Raw genomic sequence first — 21,701 nt, forward strand, 5'->3', positions numbered from 1 at the left:
GTTCCCCCGTGACGTGGCCAGCCGCAGCGTTCCCCCGTGACGTGGCCAGCCGCAGCGTTCCCCCGTGACGTGGCCAGCCGCAGCGTTCCCCCGTGACGTGGCCAGCCGCAGCGTTCCCCCGTGACGTGGCCAGCCGCAGCGTTCCCCCGTGACGTGGCCAGCCGCAGCGTTCCCCCGTGACGTGGCCAGCCGCAGCGTTCCCCCGTGACGTGGCCAGCCGCAGCGTTCCCCCGTGACGTGGCCAGCCGCAGCGTTCCCCCGTGACGTGGCCAGCCGCAGCGTTCCCCCGTGACGTGGCCAGCCGCAGCGTTCCCCCGTGACGTGGCCAGCCGCAGCGTTCCCCCGTGACGTGGCCAGCCGCAGCGTTCCCCCGTGACGTGGCCAGCCGCAGCGTTCCCCCGTGACGTGGCCACCCGCAGCGTTCCCCCCGTGACGTGGCCACCCGCAGCGTTCCCCCGTGACGTGGCCAGCCGCAGCGTTCCCCCGTGACGTGGCCAGCCGCAGCGTTCCCCCGTGACGTGGCCAGCCGCAGCGTTCCCCCGTGACGTGGCCAGCCGCAGCGTTCCCCCGTGACGTGGCCAGCCGCAGCGTTCCCCCGTGACATGGCCAGCCGCAGCGTTCCCCCGTGACATGGCCAGCCGCAGCGTTCCCCCATGACATGGCCAGCCGCAGCGTTCCCCCATGACATGGCCAGCCGCAGCGTTCCCCCATGACATGGCCAGCCGCAGCGTTCCCCCGTAATATAGCCAGCTCCATAGTTTTCCCATAACATGGCCAGCCGTAGCGTCCCCCCATGACGTGACCAGCTCCATAGTTTCCCCATAACATGGCCAGCCACAATGTTTCCTGTTCCAGCTTCTTACTCTCTGCTGGTTTCCATCCCATTCGTACTTGTCTACACAGTAACATATGAGGGGACAGGGAAGATGTGAGTACAGGGGTATCTGCTTCTATGGTCACTATTGTTCCTCGGCTCCTTGGGATGGTCTCGCACAGGGTGGTCATCATCTTGCATGGTTAAAAAAAAACAAAAAAAAACCTTAACCGGATAATTGCACCTGAATGACCTGTGATTGTCGGCTCTTTTGGCCAAATCACCCTCATGTCTCAGGTCTGTAACCTCCGAGTCTAGAGAGATCAGATGTCGGTTCCTGACCTTGACTTTGAAGATGAGAATGAAGTTGACTCATTGTGGCGATCCTACAAGACTGAAGAAGCCTGTGGCATCGGACTGATTCCTGGTGCCCGCTGCGCTCCGGAGCATCCACAATCCTCCAAACTATCTGTTTGCTTTCATCTTACTGAGGTGTAATGTGAGCCGCACATTTACAAGCATCTGGTGCTGCTCTGCTGCCTTCATCTCCTGAGGATTATGGACTCTCCTGCCACCTGGTGGACATTATGGGGCATGTGCACGCTGGTCACTGAGCTTAGTCTCACACGAGCCCTTGACAGAGCACAGCAGGGTCTACGAAATGCAGCAGTCTATGAATATGTATGAGGCGGCTAATACAGCTGTGTAAGTACCAGGCGTATAAACTCCGGCCAGTGCCGGGTATATATACCAAGCGGGAGTCATGTACCGGCTCTACAGACATTAATTCCTACAATACTGTTGGAGCTGTACACATGATAATACAGAAATACTGAACCAAATGTCCCCACTGTGCTGAGCCAACAGACCCAGGGTGCAAAAATATAAGATTTGTGAATAAACGCCAAAAAAAAAAGTGAAAACTGGCCAGGACGGGAAAGATTTACAGCAGGTTTTATGTTCAATATATTGCAAAGAATTTTTAGTGCTTTGATGTTTTTATTTCACATATAACAATTAGTAAAAAAAATGCTGAAAGCTTGGATTCTGTGTGTGTGTGTATGTATATATATATATATATAATTAATTAAATAAATTTAAATATAGTATAATATATACACTATTCACAATAGGTGATGGCCACAGCTTACCTCGTCCTTCTCCCTGCACAATGACCTCTGTATAGGTCACAGAGCATGCCCACAACACGCTCCAATAGAGAACGCTTTTCAGTAGTTGTACCATTATCACAGTTGGGATTAGAATGACCGGTATCGCCTGTACAGAATTAACACAGGATCCACCAGTCACATTAGGTGATTTGACAGCTCACCTCCTCCTCCTCCCTGCACAATGACATTTGCACAGCTCACAGAGCATGCCCACAACATGCACCAATAGAGATCACTTCTCAGGAGTCTTCTCTTCACAGACAGAATTAAAGTGACTGATATCCTCTATGTATATTCAAAACACAGGATCCACAATTCACAATATCTGTGCAGTGAGGGGGAGGAGCTAAGCTGTTACTATGATTTCTGCCTAGGCTATAACGTATGCCCGCAATATGCTCCAGCAGAGTTCTCTTCAGCTAAGATCACACCAGTGGCGATCACTTTAAATCAGTGATCTCTACAATCTATTATTTGCAACAGATGGTAGTCAATGCTCACCTCCTCCTTCTCCTTGCACAGTTACCTTTGCACAGGTTACAGAGTGTGCCCACAATACTTTCTAATAGAAATAACTTCAGCAGTTATCTCATTAGCAGAATCATCATTACAATGACCGGTATGGCCTATCTAATATATAAAGCTGAATGTGTGTATGTATGTGTGTGTATGTCCGGGATTGGCATCCGCACCATCGCAGCTACAGCCACAAAATTTTGCACACTCACACTTCTGGACCCCGAGAGCGTCATAGGCTATGTTTTGAGGGGAAATTTTAACCCCGCGCTTTACAGTTATTCACCAAAAAACCTGCCTCCATTAAAGTGAATGGAGCTGGGAGCCACAGTGCAGCCAGAACTTCAGAAGAATGCGCAGCCACGCCCTTATATGGAATGTTGACGTGTCACAATGCAGCCAGGGAAAGACACAGACAGGGTAAGAAACAGACATAGACAGGGTAAGAGACAGACACAAAGAGACAGACACAGACAAAGAGAGAGACTGACAGGGAAAGAGACAGACACAGGGAAAGCGACAAAGGGAAAGAGGCAGGGAAAGAGACAGACGGAGAAAGAGACAGAAACAGTCAGAGACAGACAGGGAAAGAGACAAAGAGAGAGAGAGACAGAGCTATATACAGAGGGGGAGACAGACAGAGAATGGGAGAGAAACAGAGAGACAGTTACTATCCCGGGCGTTAATACATTCTATTTATACATTCTATCCCGGGAATGTTAATACATTCTATTTTGTTAACAGCAGTGTGAGGTAAATCCGGAGATATGACGATAAATCATGATATTCAAGTTATGTCAGGAAGCCCTCTCCTGGTGTCACCCCCCCCTTTCCTTCACACAACTCCTTCAATCAGAAAATTTACCACAGGGATAAACGGTTTGTTTAGCAGATAGGTGTCAAAGGAACTGGTCTGTGTTCCACTTACACCTCCAACAGCCATCTCCTCTGATATGGAGATTAGTGTTCTCTCAGGCCTCTAAAACAAAGAGAGAGAGGAAGAGCCCCTGGGAGCTGTGTCCGCTCATCAAAGAAAGTGGACAGTGACCTGGCAAAACCAAAAGGGAGCTAGTCACCACAGGAGAGCATACTGCTGGCTCCGTAATATCATACCCAGTTATGATATTACCGTGCGTCTCAGCCATACACCCCCTACATCGTTAGAATCGGGACTTCGAGCCGAATCTGTGCATATCCTCGGAGTGTATATGGCACCCTTGGGCGGCGAGATATAGAGAACTGCTAGTAGGAGTCCGGTAAATGAGTCGTGCTTGGACTCAAAATGCAGAGGGGACCCGGGCGGATCTGATGGCACCAGAACCGTCCCGATCGGACCTCCCAGTCCGGAGTTGCAGGTAATAGCCCCTTCTGGGATATTACTCTGACTCCATGCAGGGGGAGTGGCAGTGCTTCCCTGTGAGGTCACTAAGGTAGGAGGGGACCTGGATTTGCCCAGGTTGATAACCCTACTTCGGCCATTTTCCAGTGTTCTTTTGCTCGGGGGCCTGGTTGGGAAAGACCTGTGAGGGAGATCCTGGAAACCTGGTCCACGGCGCCCCCCTGTGGCCAGACGCACAAGGTAACTGCTGGAACTGTGTATGCCTGTTTGTAAACCATGCTTTATCTGTAACTGTACTCTGACATAACTGTATATTCTGTAGATTCCCTATTGTATATATTGTAGTTTCTAGTGTGGCTTCGGCCGATTAAATTATATAATTAATCTTGGGCTGTTCTGTTATCTCGATCTTGAATCCCACGTCTGTGTGTTCGGCTAATAGTTACCGTAAATTGGTTGGTGGCAGCGAGTTGTGCCAAGGATTATTGTGGGGAGGCCAGTGAGATTCGGGAAGATTTTATATATTCCGCCCGCGGAGGTCGGGGGAATATATACCCTACTCTCACCGGGGACCCTTCAATAATCGGCATAAGTAGTATAGCGGCCTCCTTGCTTATTGTCAGGCAATTCCATAATTGGCCTGACTATAAGAGGGGCGCTAGAGAGCGCGTCACGTGCTCTTTCTGTCGGTCGGGAGGTATAAAGGAGGGGTGACCCCCACTTGTTACCCCCCGATCGTGACATTGGTGGCCAGCACGGAGGATTTCTGAGTGACCCTCCCTGGTGGTTCGTGACATATTGGTGGCAGCGGTGGGATTCGAACCCACGCCTCCGAAGAGACTGGAGGGGGTGTCCCCCTCAACTCCCCTCTCCAGGCCCGTGGCAGAACCAAGACGGTGCCACCAGTGCAACCTACCTGGACACTTCAAGGCCATGTGCCCTCAGCGTCCCAAGGCCCCGGCTCCGTCCCCGTCCCCGTCCCAAGGGCTTCCCAAGGTGTATTGTGTGGGTGGGGGTGGTGGTAGGTCCCTGGACAGCTTCCAACCTGTCACCGTCGGCCGGTCTGTGACCATAGGACTGCGAGACAGCGCCTCGGAGGTGACTCTGGTGCGGCCTGAGATGGTGTCCCCCCAAGACTTGGTACCTGGAAAAACCCTCACTGTCTCCGGGATTGGAGGCATTGACCCGGCGCTGCCTGTTGCTGGCATTTATGTGGACTGGGGCGCAGGGCGAGGGGTGAGAGAGGTGGGGGTAACTGATCGGATCCCTGCAAACGTGCTACTTGGGACAGATTTGGGGCAGATAACCTCCCAGTTTGGGCCCCCCCAAGGGCTGAACCTTCAGCCAGTACTGACATGCCTCCGGACAGTGTTAATGTGTTCTCTATGAATGATGTAAGGGAGGGGGGAGTGAACTCTGATTTTTCTGCTTGCACAGACACCATAGACACACACACAGCGGCAGCTGTGACAGGGGAGGGGGGTCAGAGAAAGGTGTGACCATGCCTCTGCAAGTGATCAGCCAGTGAGCTGGGATCTGTTGCCCTCTGCAGGGATAAGCAGAGAGCAGGGTGCTGCAGGGGGAGAACCAGTGTGTGGGGTGGGTGCTACCACAGCAAATGTGGGGACCCCAGAGATTTCACAGCGTGGTTCTGTTGCTGCAGGGGGGGAACAGGCAGGTGAGATTGGGGCCGGTCCCGGAGCGGAAGTGCTCCCAGGTAAGATCTCGGTGCAGGGTTCCCCCACAACCGGGGTGTCAGGAAGCCAGGTAGGTCTGCCTGAACCGGCGACTTGGTCAGGAACGGAGGAGGAGCAGGCACGACCCACGGTCGCAGCGGCTGTGGCCGCTGTCACCCGCAGTGGGAGTGCTGGAAGCCAAGGGGCCTCCCGGAGGTCCGATAGCTCTTCCCCTCCTGACCAAGTGGCAGCCGAGTCAGGTGGAGGCCAGGACACAGGTCCCGGGGTACTGACCGAAGATGTGACAGTCTCGTCGATTCTGGCCACATCTAGTCAGGGGTTTCAGGCAGCGTTACAAGCTGACGACAGCCTGAAAGCTCTTAAGGAGCAGGCGGCACAGCCTCCCTCGGACTCGGACCCGGAGCGAGTGGTCTGGGACCAAGGACGGCTGTACCGGGTCACGGTCCAGCAGGGTTCACCGGAGGCGTGGCCCAGGGACCGACAGTTGGTGGTACCCTATCCGTTCCGGACGGAGTTGTTGCGGATCGCACATGAGATTCCGATGGCCGGACACCTAGGGATCGCTAAGACCAAGGCCAGGTTAAACCAGCATTTCTACTGGCCAAAAATGGGGGCCGATGTGGCTGCCTACTGCCGTTCGTGTGAAACCTGTCAGAGAGTGGGGAAGGCGGGGCCACACCCCAAAGCCCCACTGGTATCTCTGCCCATCATCGATGAGCCTTTCAGGAGGGTGGCTGTGGATCTGGTCGGCCCGCTGGCCATCCCCAGTAGCTCCGGGAAACGCTTCATACTGACGGTAGTGGACTATGCCACCCGGTACCCAGAAGCAGTGGCCTTGTCGTCCATTCGGGCTGACAAGGTGGCCACCGCATTGCTGGAGATTTTCTCCCGAGTGGGTTTCCCCCAGGAAATGCTCACTGACCGGGGGACCCAATTCATGTCCCAGCTGATGGAGGCCCTCTGTAAGCAAGTCCAGGTGCGACATCTGGTGGCCAGCCCGTACCATCCACAGACTAATGGCCTGTGCGAGCGGTTCAATGGCACCTTAAAGCAGATGCTTAAGATGTTGGTCGACTCCCACGGGCGTGACTGGGAGCGGTATCTCCCACACCTGTTATTTGCTTACCGGGAGGTTCCACAGGCCTCAACGGGATTCTCACCGTTTGAGCTCCTGTACGGGCGACGTGTGCGGGGCCCCCTGGCTCTGGTGAAAGAGGCTTGGGAAGGGGATTTGGCCACCCCTGGAGTGTCGGTTATCGAGTATGTCATGCGCTTCCGGGACAAAATGCAGGCCTTGACGCAACTGGTACACGACAATATGGTTCAAGCCCAGGCCGATCAGAAGCGTTGGTACGACCAGAATGCTTGTGAGAGGACCTACCAAGTGAGTCAAAAGGTGTGGGTACTGGTCCCCGTACCACAGGACAAGCTTCAGGCAGCCTGGGAAGGCCCATACCTCGTGTACCAGCAGCTCAACCCTGTAACGTACCTGGTCACCCTGGACCCTGCCCGTGGAAGGCGGAAGCCCTTCCATGTGAACATGATGAAGGCACATCATGAGCGGGAGGCGTGTGCGCTCCCCGTGTGCAACCTGCCCGAGGAGGGAGAGGCGGAAACCCTCTTGGATATGCTAGCCCAGGTTAGGGCAGGCGGATCCGTTGAGGATGTGGAGGTTGGCCACCAGCTTTTGGAGGACCAACGGTCCCAGCTGTGGGCCACCCTACACCCCTTCCGGGGGTTGTTTACCAACCAGCCCGGAAGGACTGACTTAGCTGTCCATCACGTGGACACTGGGGATCATCCCCCGATCCGGCGTTCAGCATATCGGGTCTCCCTGGAGGTGCAGCAACACATGCGCCAGGAGATTGACGAGATGCTGAAGCTGGGGGTGATCCAGGCATCCAACAGCGCTTGGGCCTCGCCTCGGGCTCAATGCTGTCACGGTCGCCGATGCGTACCCAATGCCACGCATCGATGACCTGCTCGATCAGTTGGCCGGGGCTCAGTACCTGACCATCATGGATCTGAGCCGGGGATATTGGCAGATCCCCCTGACTCGCAAGGCCAGGGAACGCTCTGCCTTTATTACCCCATTTGGACTGTACGAGTCCACGGTGATGCCATTCGGGATGAGGAATGCCCCTGCCACTTTCCAGCGGATGGTCAACACCCTGCTCAAGGGACTTGAAGGGTACGCGGCCGCGTACCTGGATGACATTGCCGTCTTCAGTCCCACCTGGGAAGATCACCTAGAGCATCTAGCACAGGTGCTCATGCGGATCCACCAGGCAGGTTTGACCATCAAACCGGGAAAGTGTCAGCTGGCCATGAGCGAGGTCCAGTACCTCGGTCACCGGGTAGGCGGGAGAACACTGAAGCCCGAGCCTGAGAAAGTGGAGGCCATCGCATCCTGGCCCACCCCCAGGACCAAGAAGCAGGTGATGTCCTTCTTGGGGACCGCTGGGTACTATAGGAGGTTTGTTCCATGCTATAGTAGCCTGGCAAAGCCCTTTACGGACCTCACCAAGAAGAAGCTGCCCTCTGCAGTCGATTGGACAATGGACTGCGAGACAGCCTTCCGGGCCCTAAAGGACGCCCTGTCCAGCCCGCCCGTGCTACAGGCAGCCGACTTCACGCGGCCGTTTGTAGTACAGACCGACGCCAGTGACTTCGGCCTCGGTGCGGTGCTCAGCCAGGTGGACTCTGCGAGCCAAGAGCACCCAGTCTTGTACCTGAGCAGGAAGCTGTTACCAAGGGAAGTGGCCTACTCCACAATGGAGAAGGAATGCCTAGCCATAGTGTGGGCTCTGCAGCGTCTGCAACCCTATCTATACGGGCGCCACTTCATCGTGGAGACGGACCACAATCCCCTCAGCTGGTTACACACTGTCTCCGGGACGAATGGCAGGTTGTTGCGATGGAGCCTGGCGCTCCAGCAATACAACTTCACCATTCGACACAAAAGGGGCCGTGACCACGGTAACGCAGACGGGCTGTCCCGACAAGGAGAGGTCGCGGACGGGCGCACGGGGGAACACCGGAGTGTGCTGCCCCCTAGCGCCCTCAAAAGGGGGGAGGTGTGAGGTAAATCCGGAGATATGACGATAAATCATGATATTCAAGTTATGTCAGGAAGCCCTCTCCTGGTGTCACCCCCCCTTTCCTTCACACAACTCCTTCAATCAGAAAATTTACCACAGGGATAAACGGTTTGTTTAGCAGATAGGTGTCAAAGGAACTGGTCTGTGTTCCACTTACACCTCCAACAGCCATCTCCTCTGATATGGAGATTAGTGTTCTCTCAGGCCTCTAAAACAAAGAGAGAGAGGAAGAGCCCCTGGGAGCTGTGTCCGCTCATCAAAGAAAGTGGACAGTGACCTGGCAAAACCAAAAGGGAGCTAGTCACCACAGGAGAGCATACTGCTGGCTCCGTAATATCATACCCAGTTATGATATTACCGTGCGTCTCAGCCATACACCCCCTACATCGTTAGAATCGGGACTTCGAGCCGAATCTGTGCATATCCTCGGAGTGTATATGGCACCCTTGGGCGGCGAGATATAGAGAACTGCTAGTAGGAGTCCGGTAAATGAGTCGTGCTTGGACTCAAAATGCAGAGGGGACCCGGGCGGATCTGATGGCACCAGAACCGTCCCGATCGGACCTCCCAGTCCGGAGTTGCAGGTAATAGCCCCTTCTGGGATATTACTCTGACTCCATGCAGGGGGAGTGGCAGTGCTTCCCTGTGAGGTCACTAAGGTAGGAGGGGACCTGGATTTGCCCAGGTTGATAACCCTACTTCGGCCATTTTCCAGTGTTCTTTTGCTCGGGGGCCTGGTTGGGAAAGACCTGTGAGGGAGATCCTGGAAACCTGGTCCACGGCGCCCCCCTGTGGCCAGACGCACAAGGTAACTGCTGGAACTGTGTATGCCTGTTTGTAAACCATGCTTTATCTGTAACTGTACTCTGACATAACTGTATATTCTGTAGATTCCCTATTGTATATATTGTAGTTTCTAGTGTGGCTTCGGCCGATTAAATTATATAATTAATCTTGGGCTGTTCTGTTATCTCGATCTTGAATCCCACGTCTGTGTGTTCGGCTAATAGTTACCGTAAATCGGTTGGTGGCAGCGAGTTGTGCCAAGGATTATTGTGGGGAGGCCAGTGAGATTCGGGAAGATTTTATATATTCCGCCCGCAGAGGTCGGGGGAATATATACCCTACTCTCACCGGGGACCCTTCAATAATCGGCATAAGTAGTATAGCGGCCTCCTTGCTTATTGTCAGGCAATTCCATAATTGGCCTGACTATAAGAGGGGCGCTAGAGAGCGCGTCACGTGCTCTTTCTGTCGGTCGGGAGGTATAAAGGAGGGGTGACCCCCACTTGCTACCCCCCGATCGTGACATTGGTGGCCAGCACGGGGGATTTCTGAGTGACCCTCCCTGGTGGTTCGTGACAAGCAGTTATTAACCTGGGCGAAGCCGGGTAGTACAGCGAGTATGTAAATAATAAAGGATCCACCATTCACGACAGGTGATGTCATCTCCGGTCTTATTCCTCCCTGCACAATGACCTCTGCACAGGTCACAGAGCATGCCCAGAACTCCCCAGCATAGAAGTCAATGAATATCTTCAGATACCAGGCTCCTATGCTCCATGGAGCTGAAGAGCATATGTCTAAATGCTGTTACAGCAGTTGTCTTGATGGCCACATTTAATATTAAAATGCCAAAAATAATAAGTTTTTTTTTTTTTATTTTTTTTTAAATCGTAAATACATATTCCTTTTTCTTATCTGTTTGTCACAATGAATGGCGGACGTTGTGTTTGTGCTTTCCAAGTTTACCTAGTATTTTTCTCATTTGCAGAATTCCCTGACCAGATACGCCCCTTTGGCTAATGACTCTCAGGCTCGCAGTGGAGCTAGGTTTCACACGTCTTGTGATAAGAGGTATATTATAAAAACGATCACAAGTGAAGATGTGGCGGAGATGCACAATATTCTAAAGAAATACCACCAGGTGAGTCCAGGATTTATCTAGAAACATAGATCTAGTGTGTGGAACCTGTAGGATCTGCTGGATCTAATGGGAAATGTATATCAGAACTTGTCTGCAAATAACTAGGTCTTTGTACTCAACCTCCCATTTTTCGCTGCAATGCTTGTCTAGGTTTCCTTCCAGGAGGACAGTGAATGGGGCCTTTTATTTTTTGCCCCTCTTTTTGGAGCACACCCTCTCCATGCCTCTTCCAATCCCCCTGACTGTGCACTTTCCGCTCTATCCAATGACGAATCATCCTATTTAATGAAGCTGTAGGGGGGGAAAAAAGCGCAATAGGGTCTTACCCGGTATGAGGGTAGAGAGACAGAACGGAAAGAGATATGATTTCTTTTCCTGAGGAAGGAGACGGAGATGTCTCTGAGACGCATAGAACTGTGAAATAAAGGAAATCTCTTTATCTACAGCATCTGTGGTTTTTAGCGCGGCATTTAAAACCGGTTTTCTCGGTTTTCTATTTGATTTATATGATAACCTATTTAATGAAGACAGGTTTCTCCATTACAGAGATAGGAGATGACAGTTGGTGCCTTTAAAATTCTATGGAGGGAGGAGCCAGAGGCCAACACCAACATTCTGCTGCAAGTTCTCCTGCAACAAGTTACAGCTCTCCATAGAACTTCATAGACACCAACTGTCATCTCCTGTCTCAGTAATGGGAAAATCTGGATTCACTGAAGGCACAATTTCCCCGTGAATTGAGAATTTTGAAAATGAAAGGTCAGATCAGGAGGAGACCGAAGCAGATTTCTTTCAGATATATTGCAAAATTTTTAATTTCCATGTGATTTATGAAAGGGAACCTGACAGCAGATGGATGAAAACCACGGGGAGCATGACTCAGATACAGGGTGCGTCATTTTAGCCATCATGTTTTGCTATGAAATGCTGGTTCTCGGCGGCTCGTTCCCACCCTGTTCACCGTAAAGGACCTGTAAGGACCTGTACCTCTTGGACTAGTCACCCGAGCCGCTGCATCTTTGGCGGCTTTTAAGAATGTTTTTCTCTAAAACGTTTAAGTAAAACATCTGTTTGAAATCATATGTACATTGGAAAAGACCAGGCAATCAGCTGGAGAGTTTCTGGCCCAAAGTGAAGACAGGGACAGCACCGGACTGGTATCTGCGGTCAGGTTCCTTCTAATGATCTGAGTTAGGATGATATGTGATGTTACTTTTTTTTGCCTTGTATTCGTAAGACTGTGTTCACATCTGCTCAGGTCAGCTAATGGATTCACGGGACCCGGCCCATCGGCCACATCAACAGAGAAAAGCGGATCCGTTGAAGTTGGAGTCTGGCCAGTGCAGTCGGAGTTTAGATAACGCTCAGTTTGGACCTGGACAGGACCCGAACCACATTGGAAGTCACGAATTGGACACTTTTTTTTTTCCTCCGCCCACATACAGTCAGCCATAAAGAGATCACTTCCGGGGGAGGGAGGACAGGGTTCTTTATTTTTTTGGGCCAAGCACCGAGCATACCTGAGAACAGCAATGCCTGATCGAGTGGTCAGCATATGTAAAGCATCCGAATTCGAGCTCCAATTTTTTGTTAACTTCGGGTTACTGTTATTTTTACTGTACGAATCCACTCATGTGTACAAGTCATTATTCTGTGACCGCTGGGTGGAATCCCTATGATTCGCATCCTACGTGTCGACACCCCCCCCCCCCCTCTTTTCTGTCTTAATTTTTACCACCAATAACCATTTTCTATCACAATACATCTGAGAAAATGATCCAACTTTGCCAAAAGTCTTGATTAATAAATCTGGTATCAATTTGCGTGTGCAGCCTTTGTGCAGAATAATGCATCCCCATGGTAACAGACCACCGACAAACTCAGAGCAGTCTATTCCCCAGATCTCGCTGTTCCTTTGCTTTTTGTCAATGGCTATGCTATAGTTTTACAAAGAATTTAAGGGAAATGGAAATATGACTGCAAGCAACAAGAGCAGACTACACAGGATTTGTTTGTAGTCTGTTGCCATGGAGACCCTTAGGTTTACATAAGAGCTGTTCATACAAAATGTTAATTTTTAACACAGGGCAATTTTTTTTCCATTTGGAGGAAAATGGAAATATGATGGTAAACGACAAGAGCAGACTACACAGAATTTGTTTGTAGTCTGTTGCCATGGAGACTCATGGGTTTATAGAAGAGCTGTTCATAGAAAACGGTAATTTTAAACACTGCAATTTTTTTTTTAACGTTTTGTGTGAACAGGTCTTATGTAATCTTATGGGTCTCCATGGCAACAAACTGCAAACAAATGCTGTGTAGTCTGCTCTTGTTGTTTTAACATCATATTTCCATTTTCCTCCAAATGAAAAAAAAAATTGCCCTTTGTTTAAAATTAACGTTTTGAATGAACAGCTCTTATGTAAACCTATGGGTCTCCATGGCAACAGACTACAAACAAATCCTGTGTAGTCTGCTCTTGTTTGCAGTCATATTTCCATTTTCTTCCAAATGAAAAAAAAATTGCCCTGTGGTTAAAATTATTAATTTGTAGGAAAATGTAAAAATTTGACTTCAAACAACAAGAGCAGACTACACAGGATTTGTGTGTAGTCTGTTGCCATGGAGACCCATAGGTTTACATAAGAGCTGTTCACTCAAAACGTTAATTTTAAACAGAAGGCTACATTTTTTCATTTGAAGGTATAGAAATAAAATATTTGGGGATTTATGAATCTGGAATTAAACTTTGAGATTCATAAAATATAGGTGAATTATTCATTTTTTTTTTTTCGGCCCACAGAGTTGCATTCTTTTATGCCTGGAAACATGTGTCCAGATCGCTGTGAATCCTTTTTTTGGACTTTTAGAGAACAATGTAATTCTGCCGGTTCAGGAGTAGTCATTTGTTTCACGGACTTGGACAATGTCCTCTTGAGACATAAATAATGTATGTAGAAGGAATCTATATATTCAGAGCGGTGCGGCTTATTGTGTGCAGGTCTGTGCAGCGGAACGTCGTCCCTTCTTAATAAGCTCTCCGAGCCCCCGCTGGGCGCATTTACCATAGAAAATGTGCTGAGTTCATCATCTGCTGCCTGATCTGATATGACGGATACAGGCAGGAGCAGTCCAGAGGTCGTTCATCATGGTAACATTTTAACAAAGCGTGTTTTACTGGGGCTTAATTGCTTGATGTATTATATGTAGTGTAAAGGGACGCTCCGCTTACACAATGCATGTATGTGTTTACAGTGCTGACACATTGAGCTGTCAGGACTAGATTTCTGCGCATTATCGGATATGATGCTCTAATGCACAACAATGCATCTCCATGGCAACAGACCACAAACAATCCCTGTGTCGTCTAATCCCGAAATCCTCTGCTTCTTCCCAGCACGTATCCCAAAGAATTTGAAGAATTTGTGTCCAAATAGATGTGAATCCTTTACCCGGATATTTAGAAAACATTACGCCTATTCAGATGTAGTCGTTTGTTTCAAGGACTGGGATAATGTTCTCTTAAGTCATAAATTATGTAGAAGGAATCTATATATTCAGAGCGAATTCTCAGGATATGTAGCCATCAGTAAGATTAACATATTTAAATATTTTATTTTTTTTTAGTTAGTTTCAAGTATTTAACTGAAATGTAACATTATTAAGACCATTATTATCTATCAATTTTATAGGGGGATCTCACTGCGTACAGAGGTGTACAGCTCCCATGAAGCGTCATACTCATGAGCTCCCCCTAGAGGTGGCTGCAGAGAGCTAGACTTCTATCTTCCAAGACTAGACTACTGATGACGCATAATATCCCCAACATTAAAGAAGCCCTGCCATCTAGATTACTTTTATTAAACGTGTATGTATGTGCATGTAGTGTTGTGTGCGTGTATTAATATACTCACCTACCCGTGTTCAGCGCCACTTCTCAGTGACATCAGCGCTCTGCAGACTCTCCTGGTCACACTGCACTCCGCGTGATCCGGAAGTCACTTTTACAATTATGTCTATGGAGCCTCACAACAAGGCTCAATAGGCTTGTTAAAGAGACTTCCAACTCGCACATAGAGGGAGTTGGATAATTGCAATTGCGGTGACGTCACTGAGAAGCGGAGAAGAACAATACTGGCTCATGAATGCATATGCACATGTTTACCAAAAAAAAAAATGGGTGTGTATATATGTATACGTGTGTGTGTGTGTGTGCGTGCTTAAATATGGGTTTCTTTAAATATCTGCCGAGTGTTGCATGATCTTCTAGCGCGGCTCGCTCCTTTTCATTAGTAGCTTTAAAGGGAACTAAAGAGCGCTTTACATGCTACAATATGTCTTACGATGTGTCGGCGAGGTCACGTCGTAAGTGACGCACATCCGGCATCGTAAGTTACATTGTAGCATGTAACAGCTACGTGTGATTGCAATTGAACGGTAAAACGTTAATCGCATGCACGTCGTTCAATTCCTGAAAATTGAACGTCAGGTTGCTCATCGTACCCGGGGTAGCATACATCGCAGTGTGTGACACCCCGGGAACGATGAACATCGCTTACCTACGTCCTGCGGCTCAGCCGGCAATGCGGAAGGAAGAAGGTGGGCGGGATGTTTACATCCCGCTCATCTCCGCCCCTCCGCTTCTATTGGCCGGCTGCCGCGTGACGTCGATGTGACGCTGAACGTCCCTCCCACTCCAGGAAGTGGATGTTCGGCGCCCACATTGAGGTCGTATGGACGGGTAAGTACGTGTGACGGGGGGTTATTCGTTTGTGCGACACGTTCAACAAATTGAATGTGCCACACATACGATGGGGGCGGTTACGATCGCATACGATATCGTATGCAGATTCGTAACTTGTAAAGGAGGCTTAACCATCAGGCTTTTCATATATAGTGTAAAGCCAGTCCTGTACTGGCGCTTGAATGCTGAATGTAAGCATAATGTTTGCTCTGAGATTGCATATTTTACCTGCTCTGAGATTGGATGTTTTATTTCAGAAATATGTGCAAGTAAAGTTCCAGCAATGACCTATTTGATTGACAGGTGCAACAGGAAGGGAATATGTGGGTCAGGTCTTATCTATTTTCGCCCCTGTCTGCCTGGCCTTCCTCCTCCTGACGCCGTCTTAGATGTTAATTCCAATGCAGGCAGGGGAGGGAATCGATAGCTAGACCCAACCCACATATTCCCTTCCTGTTGCACCTGTCAAATAGCAGTGCATTGCTGGAACTTTACTTGCACATATCTCTCAAATAAAACATCCAATCTCAGAACAAAATGTATGCTTACATTCAGCATCCCAGAGCCAGTATAGCACTGGATTTACTTTATATATGAAAATCCTGCTGGTTGGTTCCCTTTAGTAGCTTTGCTTTCTGCAGCTTAAGGTCCAGTCACACTAAGCAACTTACCAGCGATCCCAACAACGATAGGGATCGCTGGTAAGTTGCTAGGAGGTTGCTGGTGAGCTGTCACACTGCGACGCTCCAGCGATCCCACCAGCAACCTGACCTGGCAGGGATCGCTGGAGCGTGGCTACACGAGTTGCTGGTGAGCTCACCAGCAACCAGTGACCAGCCCCCAGTCTCCTAGTTACAGCACACATCAGGTTAATTAACCCGATGTGTGCTGCAGCTAAATGTGCACAGAGCAGGGAGCAGCGCACACTGCTTAGTGCTGGCTCCTTGCTCTCCTAGTTACAGCACACATCGGGTTAATTGCCTGATGTGTGCTGCAGCTAAATGTGCACAGAGCAGGGAGCAGCGCACACTGCTTAGTGCTGGCTCCTTGCTCTCCTAGTTACAGCACACATCGGGTTAATTACCTGATGTGTGCTGCAGCTACATGTGCACAGAGCAGGAGCCGGCACTGACAGTGAGAGTGGAGGAGGCTGGTATCAAAGGTAAATATTGGGTAACCAAGGACAGGGCTTCTTGGTTACCCGATGTTTACATTAGTTACCAGCCTCAGCAGAAGCTGGCTCCCTGCTCACTGCACATTAGTTGTTGCTGTCTCGCTGTCACACACAGCGATCTGTGCTTCACAGCAGGACAGCAACAACTAAAAAATGGCCCAGGACATTCAGCAACAACCAACGACCTCACAGCAGGGGCCAGGTTGTTGCTGGATGTCACACACAGCAACATCGCTAGCAACGTCACAAAAGTTGTTCGTTACCAGCGATGTTGCTAGCGATGTTGCTTAGTGTGACGGGGCCTTTAGTTCCAACACCATTCAGTACCACAAAACAATATACTCACACTAATCTAATGCTGATAACCTATCCTTAGTATAGATCATCATTATTAAAGTCCTAGACAACCCTTTTACTTTATTATAGCTATGACTAGATGTATAAAAGGTTGACAGTAGAGATTAGCGAATCTTTTGACATTCGAATTTGTCATACCTGCCAAATTCTGTACAGTCTGTGCAGTTTCTTCAGAGTTTTATGTATTTATCTCTCCTTTATAGCTAAGCGGGGATGTTCTCTCACTAGCAAACTTACCACAAAATAGCTGATGCATTCCCTGCCTCTGCTTTTATACAGGATATTGTGGTCCTTGCTGAATTGTCTGTGCTATACCATGTGATGTGAAATATGCAAGGCATTATTTGGAATCCTGACTAAAGGCCCTGTCACACACAGAGATAAATCTTTGGCAGATCTGTGGTTGCAGTGAAATCAGGGACATATTGTTCCATTTGTACACAGCCACAAACCTGCCACTGATTGTCCACAATTTCACTGCAACCACAGATCTGCCACAGATTTATCTCTGTGTGTGACAGGGCCTTTAGGTTATTTGATTCTTCTATGGCTGATGTAATATTCTGTGATGTGAAAAGTCGAGGCAACATTTAGCGAATTGTTCAAATTTGCAGGAGTTAGTGAATCCCTAAAACTTTGATATGACTTTTGATTTGCTCATTATCAGTATTAGTAAGAAACTTTAGTATGGCGAACCTTTTTTTTTTTTTTTCTTCTGGAGAACCATAATTATGCTAAAAGACTGAAAGGATTTTCCATTTTTGTAATTTTTTTTTTTATATAAAAATAATGAATACAGCTGTCCTCATTCACCACCCGTGCAGCTCCGGCTCTCTACCACTGCCTTCGATCTTTCTTGTTATGAGTGCATGGGTGACGTCACGTAAATATATCACCGCTGCAGCCAAACTGGCCAAGCGGTGATACCAAATTAGGATTTTAGGGGATAGGATTGAATTAGACACTCATGTCTTATAGAAATTTAATTTAATAAATTAGTGTTTTTGAGCTCACCCCAGAAAAAATGTAAGCACCCTCTTTAGCTGGAGGAAAAAGATCAGTCTTAAACAGAGAAGAGATCTTTTGGGTGCATATGTAAAGTCATTAGTTGATCGCTTATTCAGTGTAATTACAACTAAGCATCAGACATCTTCTTTTTTTTTTTTTTTTTTATTATTTTTTACCTTCTAGGGATTGTTGAATTTTTATATATTTTTTTGCAGAATCGCCTATAAATATTCCATATGATATAGGTTTTTATTTTTACTTGATGTAGACAACCGTATTTTATAGTATACAAATGAGTACGGGCTCGAGAATACTCTTTTGACCTCCTACTGGGCGATTTTAAGGTTTGATATGTATGACTGGAGTGTTCTGGATCTGTATGTCCAATTTATAACTTAAGATCAGTGTAAATGCATCCGATAAGTGAAATATATCTTTGAACAGTGTTAGCTAGTAGAGATAAAAAATTGTAAAAGGTACAATTTTAAAATTTAAAGGTATCAACCACTGAGGACTCTCAGGGGTACTTTGCACACTACAACATCACAGGTGCGATGTCGGTGGGGTCAAATCGAAAGTGACACACATCCGGCGTTGCTGTCGACATCGGAGTATGTGAATCCTTTTTACTACGATTAACGAGCGCAAAAGCGTCGAAATCGTATGATCGGTGTAGCGTCTGTCATTTCCATAATTTCGGAAGGACCGATGTTACGATGTCGTTCCTCGTTCCTACGGCAGCACACATCGTTGTGTATGAAGCCGCAGGAGCGAGGAACAGCTCCTTACCTGCCGCCGGCCGCAATGAGGAAGGACAGAGGTGGGCGGGATGTTACGTCCCGCTCATCTCCTCCCCTCCTCTTCTATTGGCCGCCTGCCGTGTGACTTAGGAAGGAGGCGGTTCGCCGGCCAGAGCGACGTCGCAGGGCAGGTGAGTGCATGTGAAGCTGCCGTAGCGATAATGTTCGCTACGGCAGCTATCACAAGATATCGCAGCTGCGACGGGGGCGGGGACTATTGCGCTCGGCATCGCTACCGTCGGCTTGCAATGTCGTAGTGTGCAAAGTACCCCTCAGTTCTTTTAAACAATTTTTTATCCAATAAGTAATATATTGTTCTTAGACTTATCATTTTCTTCTTTTGTGTTTTGCACGTAGTTCATTGTTGAATGTCACGGAAACACCCTTCTACCACAATTTTTGGGCATGTACCGGCTAAATGTGGATGGAGTCGAAACGTATATGATTGTCACGAGGAACGTATTTAGTCATCGACTTTCTGTGTATAGGAAATATGACTTGAAGGTAGGTGCAATGTCAGTGTGTGTATGGTGACAGCGTATATTGTGTAGGACACTGCACTATGGAAGTCATTTGTGATTGTGGTCTTAACATTCTGACAGTCTGTCTTTTCCAAGGTGGCGCTGACTATAAAGGGGTTGACTACTACAACCCTTTTTGTTTTTACTTTTATATCCTCTCAAACAGACCCACTGGTAAGCAAGATCAGCGTGTGCTGCCAGTCTATGGACTAGAATAATGGCAACATGAGCATTCGGTTATTTCTGATAATGATGACCCTACTCCCCTTCCCCAAAACAAGTTACATTCACAGTGTCCCCTAAAGGGAATCTGTCACCAAGTTTTTGCTACCCCATCTCAAAGCAGCATGATGTAGGGGCAGAGACCTCAATTCCAGCGATGTATCACTTTGTCTACTGGGAGCAGCAGTTGTGATAAAATCCCTTTACTTTGCTGCAGATATAACTGATGAGCCCTACATAGCCCTACCAACACCACTGATTGGCAGCTTTCTGTGTATACTGTGCATAGGCAGAAAGCTGTTATCAATGGTGGAGGCAGGGGTTACACAGAGCAAGAGGACCACATGGCACAATACACCTAGTTTTGTAGTGATAATCTCCTGTTGATAAAACACTGATTTTATTAAAACAACACAGAACATAGTGACTAGAGATATAGTAACTATTCAGATTCAGATTGTTTGTAATGAATTCCAAAGTACTGTTCTGGTATTCATCATGAATAACGAACCTAATGCAAGTCAATGGGGAACTTAAAGGGAACCTGTCACCAGTTTTTTGACTATTAAACCAAAAATATCTCCTTCTGCAGCTCCTGGGCTGCATTCTATGAAGGTGCACCTTGTTGCTGTTCCCACTTGCAGACCGCAAAAAGAACTTTATAAAATCTCACCGTTTTGTATGCTAATGAGCTGTGTTGGCCAGATGGGTGGGCTTCATTTCGTCTCCTGCCCCTCCTTTTGGCCTTGCTCACCGTCGTCCTGTCATGATTGACACGCCGCCGTCATCATGCACGCCACAGGCCAAGTCTCGCGTAGGCGCAGTTCATTCTTCCCATATCTCAGGCCAAGCAGAAAATAGTTTCCCTCGTGCGCACCAGTGATGTATCTGCGCCTGCGCGAAACTTGACCAGCGGTGTGCATGATGACTGCGGCGTGTCAATCATGACAGGAGGACGGCGAGCAATACTTGAATAGAACTCCGTATTCGGTAAGCTTTATCCGAACATAAATAGTTTCTATTTGTCCATCATTAATAGTGACACATCACTGAAATCAGGCTCTCAGTCCCTACATCATGCAGCGCTCTGATTACATAACAAAAAATTGCTGGCAGATTCCCTTCCAGGTGCCAGTATACCATGCAAAATCTGTTTTCTCACCATGGCTCCTAAAGTCGGAGGAATGTTTAGGCATTCACCTATATGGGGGACATACCTAAGTGTGGCACAAATGCAGTCTAAGTCTTTTTGCACACAGTCTTCTAGGTCTCGGTGCAGCCGCTGAGTTTTCCCATGCGAAGCTGCTCCAGGAAGACGGTGGTCATTTTCCAGAAGCAGTGGCTGCTGATATTGCTGCAGCTCTGCCGCTGCAGGCTTTCAGTCTATACTCTTAAGTTTAAAGAACGGGTGGCTTCTTAGCAGGAGACTCCCAAAGAATGAGCATGTCACTTCTTTTAACCAGTGAAGGTTTACAACGTGCACAGCATTGTCGTTTTGAAATTGCTGTGCATTTTGTTGCATTTATATTCTGCTGTTGTGGAGCTTTTTCACGCGTTTTCTGAGTGGCATTCACAAGTAAAAGATGCCATGTGCACATAACTTAAAGGAAGGGTGTCATGTTTTTTTATTTTTGTATTAATTATAGTGATTATTAAATCAAGTATTTTTAATACAAAATTAAAATTATTAAAATCACTGCTTATTTAGTTTTTATTTAATTCTAATTTTACTGAAGGCACTGGGGGCTGCCATCTTGGATTCCAAAGTCTCAGATTTAATTTGGGCTAAGCCTGGTTCAGAAATGCAGTAATCGGTCTGAGCCTTGAATTTCCGCCCCAGAATGTTTTTACGCTGATGTACAGTATATTCACACACAAGTTTTATTGCGGTGGAAACGCCTACTATGGTCTCAAAGAGAAATCCACATCAGAAATCCATGCAGTTTTTCAACACAATTTTTTTTATTTTTTTTTTTTTTACGTGGCTTTTGGCAAAGTTTTTTTTAAACTCCATTTTTTTTTCTGCATTTTTTGCAACCTTTTCACTTAAGTATCAAACGTATGAATTCAATAAGGAATCGCATATCACTTTGTGTTTTTCCTTTTATCCATGGTTATTAAAACCTTAATAGCTGTTCATGCAGTAATTTTTTTTTTTCTATGTGGATTTTGTAGTGGATTCAAAAACGGTGTGAATATCTGGTGGGTTTTACCGGAATTTTTCAGGCTGAAAAAATAAGATTTTAGAAGTGGAGTTCTGCAGATAGATTCCTCTGCGTCTTACGGTTCCAAACAAGAAAATGAGACTT

The 21,701-nt window shown here is 47.9% G+C and overlaps 1 protein-coding gene across 3 annotated transcripts in view; it reads left to right on the forward strand.

Moving 5' to 3' along the window:
• Nucleotides 1-21,701, forward strand: part of PIP4K2A (phosphatidylinositol-5-phosphate 4-kinase type 2 alpha) — a 157,120-nt gene that overhangs the window by 121,069 nt on the left and 14,350 nt on the right. For all 3 annotated transcript variants that reach the window (XM_075315567.1, XM_075315568.1, XM_075315569.1), the window contains 2 exons: nt 10,414-10,566; nt 19,007-19,153. In XM_075315567.1, the coding sequence (XP_075171682.1) occupies nt 10,414-10,566; nt 19,007-19,153 (300 nt within the window). The remainder of the gene's footprint in view (nt 1-10,413; nt 10,567-19,006; nt 19,154-21,701) is intronic.

This window comes from Anomaloglossus baeobatrachus, chromosome 6, assembly GCF_048569485.1.
Source record: "Anomaloglossus baeobatrachus isolate aAnoBae1 chromosome 6, aAnoBae1.hap1, whole genome shotgun sequence".
Classification (NCBI taxonomy): Eukaryota; Metazoa; Chordata; class Amphibia; order Anura; family Aromobatidae; genus Anomaloglossus; species Anomaloglossus baeobatrachus.